General features: G+C 37.9%; 1 protein-coding gene across 2 annotated transcripts in view; it reads left to right on the top strand.

The window, feature by feature from the left end:
- The window catches only part of LOC139444353 (protein phosphatase 1 regulatory subunit 37-like), a 34760-nt gene extending 22959 nt beyond the window's left edge, over positions 1–11801 (top strand). For both annotated transcript variants that reach the window (XM_071225294.1, XM_071225293.1), the window contains one exon: positions 1294–11801. In XM_071225294.1, the coding sequence (XP_071081395.1) occupies positions 1294–1343 (50 nt within the window). In that variant the 3' untranslated portion in view covers positions 1344–11801. The remainder of the gene's footprint in view (positions 1–1293) is intronic.
- The last annotated feature ends 1333 nt before the right edge of the window (positions 11802–13134 follow it).

Genomic DNA, 13134 nt, shown 5'->3' with positions numbered 1-13134 from the left:
TGGTCATGATCTGATCTTGTTAATTAGAAAATTGACTTTAAAAAATGCATATCAACGTTTACTGATGTCAATGTAACTTTAGCATTACATTGACTAGCAGAAACTGTTCTTGAACATGCATGAGATCAATTCCTTTACATCAGTTTCAAAGTTCCTAACCATGCTGAACCATATCAAATTGTTGACTTAAACAGGTAATGATGGTTGTTTGTTTGGCTCTTTGCACATGAATGTGATGAAAGTGAGCTGACATCATAATCATCAGTGCTTCTTGTCCGTTTCTTGTTGGTGTGTTCTATGTTCTTCATCATGGTGTTCTACTCATATGGTAAGCATGTGTCCTTCCTACACAGACCTGTGAAGATCCGGGGTAGAATAGGTCTTCAGTAACCCATGCTTGCCGTAAAAGGCGACTATGCTTGTCGTAAAAGGCGACTAACGGGATCTGGTGGTCAGACTCGCTGAATTGGTTGATGCATGTCATTGATCTCAATTGCGTGGATCTATGCTCATAATGTCAATCACTGGATTGTCTGGTCCAGATTCAATTATTTTACAAACCGCCGTCATATAGCTGGAATATTGCTGAGTTTCGGCCTTAAACAACAAACAAAACAAATCATGCTACCAGTACATATGAAAGATCTACCATTACTGGGTGGGTATATTGTTTTCTTTATAATTAATTTAGTAGGATGTGTTTATCCTAGGATCCAAAATGTTCTTCAGATTCTTGATTTTGTTTTCACTTCATTTTCATGCTCAAAATTTATGACATTTTTAGCAAACTGTTTTGGGGATCTTTCTTCACTTCCTGCATTTTCATGGGTACAATACATTGCCATGGTAACACCATACAGGGGCATGTGGTGAAAAGGTGTACTGCAATGAGATATTGAACCCACAAATGGCTGTCTGCTAATCATGCCATGTACAAGGAATATGTCTTGCATGCTGAATTAATGGGTTTTCTGTCAATTTTTTAATAAAGGAAGGATTATTTCTTTATTATTTAATATATTTTAATTGGTCATGTTAATTTCAGGTATTTCCCAATTGGTTGTCACTATTAACAAAAATTCAGAATACATGTTTAACATTTATTAGTTTTGACTATGAATCACAGGTGTGATTATCAGGTTTTGTTTGGCCAAAAATTTACTATTCAATGATATTAATATGTTGGCTTTGTCAATGCAGCAAATAATTTAATTGCATGTTTCATAATCCCCATCTAACATATGCTCTGGTAAGAAGCACATATTCATCATGTTTTTTTGTGGGTTTTTTCAGAATTAACAAGTGAGGAGGTTGCCACACCGACTGACAACAATTCAAGTTGATGGAATGTACCTCGTACCTCCATCCCCCACAGCCAACACAACCAAGTCACCTGCAATACTTGGAACTTGTCGGAAGCTTTGCCCACATAATTGCTTGGTTGGCCATGCCTCCATCCTACAGTCCATGTGCAAAAGCTGTCTTGCTCAATACTGCAGCATCCAAGCTACAGACACAATACATGATACGCTACACAAATATCTTGTCCATTGTTTGTTGCTTTCGCTTTGGATGTAATTTGATACTTTTAGTTAATATGATAAACTGCATGTCTTCAAATCTTTGGTATTGTAGTGACAACTTGCAACTGTTTCAAACTACAAGCGAAGACAGTAACATCAACATTGTAATCCAGAATAGAAAGTTTATGTACCCAAAGATGGTATATTTTAGATATGAATGATTATCATCTTGATTCGAAGAAAAGTTTGACAATTATTTTGTCACTTGAAGTTTGACAATATTGTACATGATCTGTTATATATGTTGAGTATTTTCATAGTCTCAAATGTGACATTTGATACTGATCCTAAAACAGAATCTGAAAGACTGGAATATCTGCAAACTTATTGATTATTACAAAGAATGTTATCCAATATCATTAGTATTGCTGTGGCAGTGTGACTCGGGAGCATGCAGTTTACACCCCTGTCTTACTCTATAGGGGGGCACGGGTGGCCCAGTTGTCTAAGGCGCCGCGATTCACTTTGCAGTGTTGGATCCCTTGGGCACGCCTGAAACCTATGATTGTGGGTTCGAATCCCTTTTCGCCCCAATTATGTTTCTAGGTTTGTCAGCACCATACCCGTGCTCGTGGGTTTCACCGAAGTGGTAAACGTCTGAGACCTGCTTCACTTGGGGCTTTCCTCCCACATTAAGCTGACGCGCCGTGATATAACTGTATTACTGTTAAAAGCGGCTTTAAACCTAACTCACTCACTCACTCACTCTTACTCTATAGAGACAGAAAACTGTGTTAGGGTCCCATATGACCCTATGAGTCAAGTCAACAAAGCAAGTGTTACATTCTCACTGGAATGCATGTAAGATAAAATATGCATGAAGCTGTCATGTTTACTTGAGGTAAATAGTTAGTTACGAGGGGAACTTACGACTGACAACTAGATGAGACAAATTGTCAGGAAAATCAATCATCTTTTTCATCCAAGTGAATATATCACACATACATGTTTGAAGCATGTCAACACAGGTTAAGGGTATGTTGTTCTTGTTCTCTGTCAAAGCATGATTATAATCATGAAACACAAGTCCTTACAGTGATTACCAGTTACCACTGAATAAAAGGTACGAGCCAATTCTGTAATGTGCATGATACTAAGGGTGACATGTACACTGTATAGGTATGCCAGTCTTCCAATAGTACTACGTATGTTAAAGACTGTTAAAACTGTCTATTTGGCCTAAACGTAACCATGATAGTCCTGTATGTCAATATGTTCTGAACATTCTATTGTACTGTAATTGGAACTTTCTATTGTACTGTAATCGGAACATTCTATTCTACTGTAATTGGAACATTCTATTCTACTGTAATTGGAACATTCTATTGTAACGGAATTGATATTATGATATGATATGATTATTGATATGATATCCAACTATTTGGACAACTACACTTCCGGGGTAAACTTGATGCTACTGAATGAAGCAAGCTGCCCATGTGCTGTGTAGTTTTGATACTATGTCGAATGAACAAGGGTCTTGAAAATAGGTTCAAGACTTGCTATCCCTAACCATCTCATAACCACAAGATTATTATGATTAAAACCAATATATGATACAGCTAGTTAACCGTAAACTTTCTCAAAGATGAATGTGTCAAAATGATTGTTAAACATTTTTATTAGGGGAGTTTTGGCAAGTAACTGCACATGTATTGATGTTAGATTAATGTTCGATCATTTACTTCAGTCTGCGAATGCTGTACAATTGTTTTGTTCAAAAATGTCTTCTGACTTTTCCATAACTTACTCGAAGGGAGTGTGGTAGATTTTGCTCCATATGCCAAATATATTTTCACCTCATGGTGAGGTGGGGTCGGGTGAAATTGGGTTTAACATCGCAGTCATGATTATTTCACTTATATTACAAAGTGCATGCATACGGGTGTATGGCTGTTTGTACTAGTCCGACTTATGCCGGTTTTATAATGCTGGCCTTCTGAGATACCATGCCATAGTTTAACATGAATGCCCCACTCAGACACAGAAAACTAACTCCGAGCCAACCAGTCCTTGTTTCGTCCCCTTAATCCCGAGCGCCAGGCAGGGTAACAGGAAGTACCATCCTTTAATGTCTTTTGGTTTTACACAACTGGGGTATCGAACCATCAACCTTCTGCTTTTCGGGCAAACACGGTATCCACTAGACCACAGAGGCAGTCTAACCACTTGGGTGCCCATTTTATTTTGTTGGGAGTCCCCTGCAGAGTTGTTGACCAATACTGTTAAAAGAACAGACAAGATTCACTCACTCACTTGTCAAAAGTTTGGACGAATATATCTAGCAATATCTGTTTGTCCATATGACCGTGTTTCAACACATTTCATGGTAATGGAACTCATGAGTGAAGTACTCTTGGCCAACTCATCTTACATGTGTCTTAGGTGCTGCAGTTTGCTCAGCAGAGTTCCAAAGCAGCGGTAGAAACTAACATTTTTAGTCCACCAGTCCTTATAATGATAACATATAGCTAAACCCTTAAAAATGGCTAATTTCTACTAGTCCTTATGATACCTTAACAATTGGCAGTTTGGCAAGGTCTACAGGACTAGTGCCAATTTCTAACACTGCAAAGACAAATTAAGTGGTGTGCCGGAAACCTGGTGGGTGGGGTTTGGCACCCTCATTTATTCTTAATTGGCGAGGGGGCAAAGGTGGCCCAGTCGTCTAAGGCGCCGCGATTCGCTGTGCAGAGTTGCGTCCCTTAGGCACGCCAGAAACCTATGATTGTGGGTTCGAATCCCGGTTCGCCCTGATTATGTTTCTAGGTTTGTCAGCACCATACCTGTGCTCGTGGGTTTCACCGAAGTGGTAAACGTCTGAGACCTGCATCACTTCGGGCTTTCCTCCCAAATTAAGCTGACACGCCGTGATATGACTGGAATACTGTTAAAAGCGGCGTTAAACCAAACTCACTCACTCACTCACTCACTCACTCCTATTTGGCGAAGTCGATTGTTTGTGTCACCTGAAGTAATACTGGTGTGGTCTACTGCATTGGGCGCTACATCGATATGCTTTAACCCTTTGATTCAGGGCATGGATTGGATTAAGATTGTTTCTGATTTGTTCTTCTGGGGATTGGAAACATTGTTGTATCAACTCTATATTATGGCTAACTTTGTTTTCTTAGTTCATTTAACTGTAAGATGAGTGCTGTCAACAACAGGACAATGACATATCATTTGAAGTGTACCCCGTTTCTTTTTAAATTGATTTTAGACCTTTTAATCATTGAAGATCTGTGGGTTTGCTTTGCTGTTATAGACAGGGCATTCAGTTTCAGTCTCAAGACTGTGAATATGGTTGTGTTGTTCAAGTAAACACTTTATTTTCCAGGATATCCGTCATGTGGTTTGAAATAGAATGTTGTGGTTTCGATACAAGCTACCCAAGTTTTTGTTGCCAAACTCTTATGTTTTTTTCCATTTGGTTTTCTTAAATATACAAGAAAAAGTTAACCAAAATTTACTTTTTCAGGAATATGAATCCTATCAAACTGAAAATGTCTCCTTGACAACTGACTAATTATTGATAGAGAAAATAACCAGCATGTCTTTTTATGTACAATATATCAACACAAGTGGATAATAGCTTCAAACTCCAAGGCTTGCCAAGCAGGTTGAAACTTTTATCAACAAGTGTTGATATATTTGAGATGAAAAGACTTACGGGTAAGATTCTATTTATCATCCAAAATCATTCTTTTAACTTTTTCATGTTGTTTATGGTAATAAGCAGTGTCTTGAGTGTAAACTGTACAGCTATCCAGCTTCAGTGGGAGAGAGATTAGTGATGTCATTTCAATGGTTTGCAAAGCATTGTGAAGCAATTTCATGACAGTATATTATTTGATCTCTCCCAAGTGATACCTTCTGTGGAAGCCAGTTTTGGATGATAAAGGGGGCGGTTGGGTAGCCTAGTGGTTTATGCATTCGCCCGTCACACCGAAGACCCGGGTTCGGTTCCCGACATGGGTACAAAGTGTGAAGCCCATTTCTGGTGTACCCCGCCATGATATTGCTGGAATATTGCTAAAAAAAAAAGCGGCGTAAAATCATACTCAATCATTGGATGGTAAAGTCATGTAGTCGGAACCACAACGATATATCAATTTACATATATATATGAGACCTCACTTCAGCTTCAACAAAGTGGAGTTGTGTCATGTAATAGTTTAGCACCATTGTATGATAGGAAGACCCAACAGAAGTAATGTCGTCCATGGGGGTCATATATTAGCCAAGTTTCTCATGACAATATCTACTGATGCATTGTATGAGCTTGTTCCCTTTCAATTTATGTAAATATTGCCATGCCATACAAGATATGCACCTCATACAAGAGCAGTGCTGTGATGACAATAGTGTTCTTGTCATTGTACCTTTCTGTTGTGTAGAACCCTTGACTCTGTTCACAGATTATAGGATTAAATCATTATTTCAATCAGAACTGCACAGGTTTCTATAGTCCTGTACCATGACTGTGGAATATATTTATTTTATGAAAAAAACACAATCTAGAAGCGTATACAAAAGCAAGTCTAGCCAGCTCTAGCTCTATTCCACATTTCTATGAAATCAGCATAGGGAATTTTTTAATTTTTTTAGAGTCAAGAAGGATATTGTGTAATATAAGATTTCATAGACTAAATGTTAGTCTAGGGTTTCTACTTCTACTTAAATACATAATTTTGGGGTGCGTATTGAAAAAAACACATGTTATTTTACCTTGCTGATAACTGCTAATATGCAGGAGGTGTTTTTTTTTGCATCAGAGTAGGTCTTCAGCAACCCATGCTTGCCCTCAAAGGCAACTATGCTTGTTGTAAAAGGCAACTAACAGGATCGGATGATCAGGCTGGCTGTATTGGTTGATGCATGTCATCGTATCCCAATTGCGTGGACCGATGCCCATGATGTCAATCACTGGATTGTCTGGTCCAGACTTGATTATTTACAGACTGCCGTCATATAGCTTGAATATTGCTGAGTGCGGCATTCAACAACAAACAAACAAACAAGTCCAAGTACAATGATAGAAACAGCTGGGTACTCATCCAGTATACTCCATAAAAAATACAGCAAAATCTCTACCCCATTTTGTCTATCTTTCTTAACATAACAGGTCGATCTCTTTGGTTGGATATATGTAAACACACATAATGTATCTCTACTGAAACAAACATACTTTTATCAAACAGAATAGTAATAGCATTTTCTCTGTATTGAACAAAACAAAAGATGTTATGGGTAAAATCATAAAAATAAATAGACACAATTTAGGAGGGTCATTTATGGACCAAGGAGTGACATTTTAACATGAATATTATGGTGTTCTTGTTTTCATTTCCTGTCTGAGGTTCTAAATTCAAACATGCACCACAATATTCCCCTATTTTGTTTGCAGAGGGGCACGATGACCGATTACTATGGTTATCATTGCACTGTTGCCATCCTATGTGATATACATATGACTACGGTGCATACTACACCAGTAGCCAGGATATAAACTTATTATATGTATATATTGTTGATATAAATACTTATGCTATGTGTAAGATTGTTTTCATTTGACAATTGATTTTGGAGATAATCTCTAGATTGAAAGTCCATGTTATGTATTATATACACATGTTATGGTGCAATTGATTACTAGATCACTCTTTATTCATCAGCTTTCTGGAGATATGGCTTTGTATTTACTCTGGTGATAAAATCTGTGTATCATCTGATGTTCAACATGTTCAAAGTGATGGTTACTGGTACACGCAATGCTGAATCTTTAGATATGATTCTATGGATTTAGCATCATTCATCATGTATGCCTAAGGGTTACTTTCTTGGATGTTCTCTGTGGGAACAACATGCGAAGCCAATTCATAATGTCTGTGCCGTGATATTGCAAAAATGGTGTAAAGTCCTATTCACCCTTTCACTCTGATTGATAGGGCATTTACATATGCTCTATTTGTCTGTTTGTATGAGGAAATTAGTTTTATTCTTATGTGAATGATATGTGTCTGCATCAAAGATCAGTCTTTGCAAATTTGGCCTGTTTTAAGCCAATCTCATTAAAATCAGACCTCAGTTCTCGCAACCGCTAAACAAAGATCTGAGGACAACCCTTTAGGGGTCACGTCAGAACGACCTTTCATCCTACCAATCAGAGAATCGCTTACCAGATTATGAAAGTGACAGTCGGAATGTGATTTCTAATAATGCAACCTCGAAAACTTTAACTCCGAACGATAGTTACGGGTTTAATGACTGAATCCATACAATCTAGACCATCTATTAGCCATTTCAGAATGTTCTTTTGTTCAGGTTTCAAATTTGTAATCAAGAATTTGTCAAATTATGTTTCGAGGCCTAGTCGCCAATTTGAAATTAGTGCCGTAATGCACAAGAAAGCTGCCTTCTGATTGGTCATTCCATTGGTTGGTCAAAGTTCCCGCAAGGTCGGTCTAACATGACCCGTAATGGGATGTCCTCAGATCTTTGTTTTTAGCGGTAGCGAGAACTAAGATCTGATTTTAATGAGATTGGTTTCAAACTAAATGATGTGTCCTGGGTCTGTATCTCACTTGTGGGAAACAAAGTCTACTTATATTTAAAGATTTCCAATATATTTCAATCCTCAAAATATGGAATAATCACACCATGTTCACTAATTGTGTTCCAGCTGAATTAAATAAATCGGCCGTAATTGTTCACGTGAATAGATTCCTGTTTGTTTTCATCCATGCTGTCACTGTTATATCACTCATTACGGAACGTCAAACATTAGCAGGACCTTCTCTTCCAATAGGAGAGATTTGAGACATGCATAATCTTTGTTAAGCAGAATCATTTGAACCTTGGACAAAAATTAGAATTATGCTGATTAGAAAAGATCTCATAGGTGCCTCAAAAATACCATTTGATCTGTCGTTCAATTCTTCTATGAAACTGATCTGTCATTTTATTCTTTTTAACATACTTTCTGATCTGTTTGTCATAAATACTTCTTAAATACTTTCTGATCTTTCTGTTGTTGATGCTTCTAAAATACTTTCTTATCTGTCTGTCATCTTTAACGCTTCTAAACAAGATTCAAATCGGTCATGAGGGCTTATTGATACTATCCAGGCTGCATTCCGCATAGCGATATTAGTGCTGTCGTCAGTCTGAGTTGTTGTGTGTGAGTTGCAATCATCACAGGTTTAGGATGACTTTGTGGAGCAGGGCCAAGGGTCCTGTGTCAGAAAATAATCTCAGTGCTACAACTGTTGTAAGTCTTTATTGAGAAGACGTATGCTTACATCATTGTGGTCATATTGAACTGTAGGCTGAAAAATAAATACATAATGTGTTTCGGGCAGTGACTCTCAAAACATAGATGCGTTTCCCCTGATGCCAGTGGTGCTAGAGAATAAGACTGATTTGTTTAAACCTTCCAAAACATGTAACAGTACATCCTATTGGCTTAACATGTAATGGATTCATTGTTGTCCTTTTATCTTAACAAAATGATTTCTTTGGCGTTATGCAGTGTAAAAAGATGTCATGTTGTTTTAATATAGTGATATTAATTACAAAGCTATTACATTACTCTCAGTACTGAATCAATTATACAAATATTTTTATTGGATTGAGTTTCATTGTTCCAAAAGTTTGAATTGGTCAATAAAAGCTACTAACCATTTCCATTACAAAAGTCAAATTAATAAGGTGATTTGTAAAACTTATCATCACATGTAGAATTGTAGATTTCAAAGGTGAATATAGTGAAACCGTTTTCAGGATTAATTTCTTGTTTCCTTTTTTTAATCAATGTGAATAGACTGTATTACTGAACAATTTCTTTGGTTGAGTTACCTTCTATGCATAGCTGTTTTGAGTGCTTGTGAGTTGGTCCATAGTGCTGCCAGCACAGATGGACATGTTTACATTGTTGAGATGCATGACACACCCATGTTCCTTTTGTCTTTCATTTCCCACTGTTGTTGCTTGCTGATGTCTGCCATGTATATTCTCATCTGTATAGACTGTTCATATGGAATATGTTTAGGCACTGTTGTAAATAGTAATTTCATAGTTCTTCTTCATAATCCTGTTTAAAGGAATAGTTAAAGTTGTATATGTGACATCTTCCACCAGCTTGGCACCAGTTTCTTAGATTCACCCACTTTACTATGAACAATCGTCCTCATTTGAAAGGAAATACAATACGTCAATGCCAGAGAATAACCAGTCTCTGGTATCCCACGAAACAGATACAATTGGGCACTAAAGCTGTGAAAAGTTATTTGAGTGAGTCACTTGTGAGATTGGCTATATTTGTAGGGAAAATGCAAGGGATGTCCCTAAATGTTTATCAGTTGTGCAAAATTTGCAACATAGACACTGGCGTAAGTCAACTGAAATATAGACATGGCAAGATCTGCCAAAACAGATCAGATTTGATACCCTTAGAATTTGAGTAAAAGATCTGGTTTTGATTTGATTGGCCAAAGTGCTACCTTTATGAGAATGGAATGGAGACCTGTAGGTATGTACAATAGGCCTGGTAGATGAACGAACGTGGGGAAAGTCAGAAAGATAAACACTGTCCCTAATGTTTTTGTACAGGCAACTTGAAACATGTACACCTTGTTTTCAGGAATGGCATCTTGTTCAAATGGAGACCTTGCGTCATGTGATTAGAACTAGAAGGTGTCAGAAATGTTTCAGTAAGTGGAGAAGGCAAGCTCATAGCATACTTGTATTTGTCCGAGTTGTAGGACTTCAGTGGAGTAGTGACTAGAATGTTGCTGATGACCATTTCAGCAGTACTTATTCACTTATGTCGAATTTGGTCCAAATATCACCACAAACACCATTGGTCTCACCATTTGTATCACAAGAATATGACCGTCTTAGTGTGGCACTTGTTCATCTTGCCCCCGTACTGATATATTCTGACAGATCAATTTAATTTCTTGTTTTACTTGCGGGACAGTGGGGTAGCTGAGTGATTAAAGCATTTGCTCGTCACGCCCATGAAAGACCTGGGTTCGATTTCCCACATAGGGACAATGTGTGAAGCCCATTTCTGGTGTTCCCTGACGTGATATTGCTGGAATATTGCTAAAAGCGTTGTAAACAAAAATGTTTAATCCAACACATTTTGTTGTATTTATTGTAACCTTTCATAAACAAGAAGATATTTCTTTCCATACGAAGAAATGTATTTAATAATAGCCATGCTTATGGGATTAGTACAAAGCTATTATTTCATTTGGATACTTTTCACACTTTCTGTACTATTTCGCAGACACATTATCACTATTTGGAATAACTGGAGTATGAAAGAGAAGATTTTGTTTTCAACTCTAATGACAGAAAGCCTGGAAACTCCAGAGAAACCAGACCACGCTATAAGTAGGATTTTACGGTTGGGATATAAGAGATTCAAAATTATCAGTTAAATTTTAAGGTAGTTCACTAAACCAGAATGTACAGTATTGATCATGTTTATAGGATTGCTTCTCGGTAGAATTGATTTGAAGAGTAATATCTTGTCCTGTGCAGTTCATGTCAGCATGGAGAACAGATGGTATGACAACCTGGGACACCTCCTGGCTTCACTGTTGTGTTGTGTAGATGTGTCACACACTGTCCACTCACTTGTTGACATAGAATCAATATATTGATATCAATTCATCAGTCTTACCTAGTCAAGAGTTTCAATATAAGAGAATCTTACATTTTGGGCTCATAATGCTTCAGGTTTAAAAAGAGAGCTTAGAGGACAGTTTGCTATGGAGATAATATTTTTGATTTATCCAATCACTTTGTAATTAACTCAATTGTGTGTATATTTTTATGAAAATATGTGTAAATCATGAGTCGTATCTAAATTATCTTTATCAAAATATTTTCTTTTTGCAGCTTTGCGTTTTAAAAAATTGTACAAAGGTGTTGATGTACCATGCTGTTTGGTGCCAAGTGCATTGTTAAAAGCAATCAAATTTCCATATGGGTTATTGTGATGCAGGGGAATGTAATATTGATATTTGCTGAGATTTTTTCTGTACAGTTACTATGTGTCCAGTGTCTGACAGAAGCTGCTCTCAGTCATGTGCGATGAGGAGGGTATGTCTACTGTCAAAACCCATCATCACTGGAGGTTGTCCAATCAGTCCTGTGTTTCCATAGGAATAAACCATTCATAGACCAATAAACTTACCAATTATAAAAGCAAACTACGTTATGTATTTTGTATCAGAATGGGAGGCAAGAAGATTTTACCCTTCATGAAGGTGACCCACAAGCCAAGATCAAGACTCTATCCCTGTGGGTATTCCAGGGCAGAATGGGTCCCCAGTTTGTTTGGTTTGTTGCGGCACACTCAGCAATATTCCAGCTATTTGACAGTGATCTCTAATAAAAACAATCGAGTCTGGACCATACATTCCAGGGATTGATATCATGGGAATTGATCTACGCCATTGAGATACGATGAAATGCATCAAGTCAGCGAGCCTGACCACATGATCCCATAAGTCGCCTCTTATGACAAACAGCCAATGATTGTCCTTTAAGGTTCATGTGTTGTCATACACTGGTTTAACCCATGGGGATTCTAGGGAAGAAAAAACAACCCCAGCAACCAAAGATGCCACAGAATGGATTCAGTGGTCAGGTTATGTGACTTTGTTGGTTGCACATGTCATCATATCTCAATTGCATTGATCAATGCTTCTGTTGTCAATCCAGACTCAGACCCAGAGTGGACAACAAACAAACCATACCTGGTCATGATTTTCACAGCCAAGGTCTGTAAATAAGCGAGTCTGGACCAGATAATCCAGTGATTGACATCATGAGCATCGATCTACATAATTTGAATGCGATGACATGCAAGACAGTGAGTCTGACGCTTTTACAGAAAGCATTGGTTGCTGAAGACCTATTCACCGTCACGCTACTGATAATAAACGCTCCAGGTTCATAGTCTCTGGTGAGAATGTAGATCGTTTTGAAGGTGACCTAGTTGATTTTGTTCAGCGATTGGTAACTATAGATGAGTCTTGGGTTCGCCACTGTCAGCCAGACACTAAACAACAGTCAAAAAGCTGTGGAAACATCTAAGGCTTCCCCCGAAGAAAAAAGCCAAATCTCAGTCTGTTCCATTATCTGGCAAGGCGAAGGATTCGGTGTTCTGGGATTCTATAGGAATCCTACTGGTGGACTCCCTCCTGAATGGTCCATCTTCCCGAGGCAAGGGAGTTAACTGACTATAAAAGTCCAGTTTCCACCCTTGCCGAACTAGGCTGGAATTCCTGGGCTCGCCACCAGTGGTTATTACGAGTTATGTTCCTTCTAAGCCTCTCCTATGGACCACTCAGATTTCACCTCTCGTATCACCTGCATTTGTTTCAAACAAAATGGTGGCGCCCAGTCAAAACGATCTGATTGATAATCAAGATCTATATTGTGATAAAACGGATCTTACAAAATGAAGTGCATCAAATCACGTAAGCACCTTGATAAAAAACATGAAAAGACTTGGAAAATATCTGTT

Source organism: Haliotis cracherodii, unplaced genomic scaffold (assembly GCF_022045235.1).
Source record: "Haliotis cracherodii isolate W230 unplaced genomic scaffold, xgHalCrac1.p SCAF_5, whole genome shotgun sequence".
In the NCBI taxonomy this organism is placed as follows: Eukaryota; Metazoa; Mollusca; class Gastropoda; order Lepetellida; family Haliotidae; genus Haliotis; species Haliotis cracherodii.
Note: the sequence above shows the minus strand (reverse complement) of the source record. Positions and strands in the feature narration are given on the sequence as shown.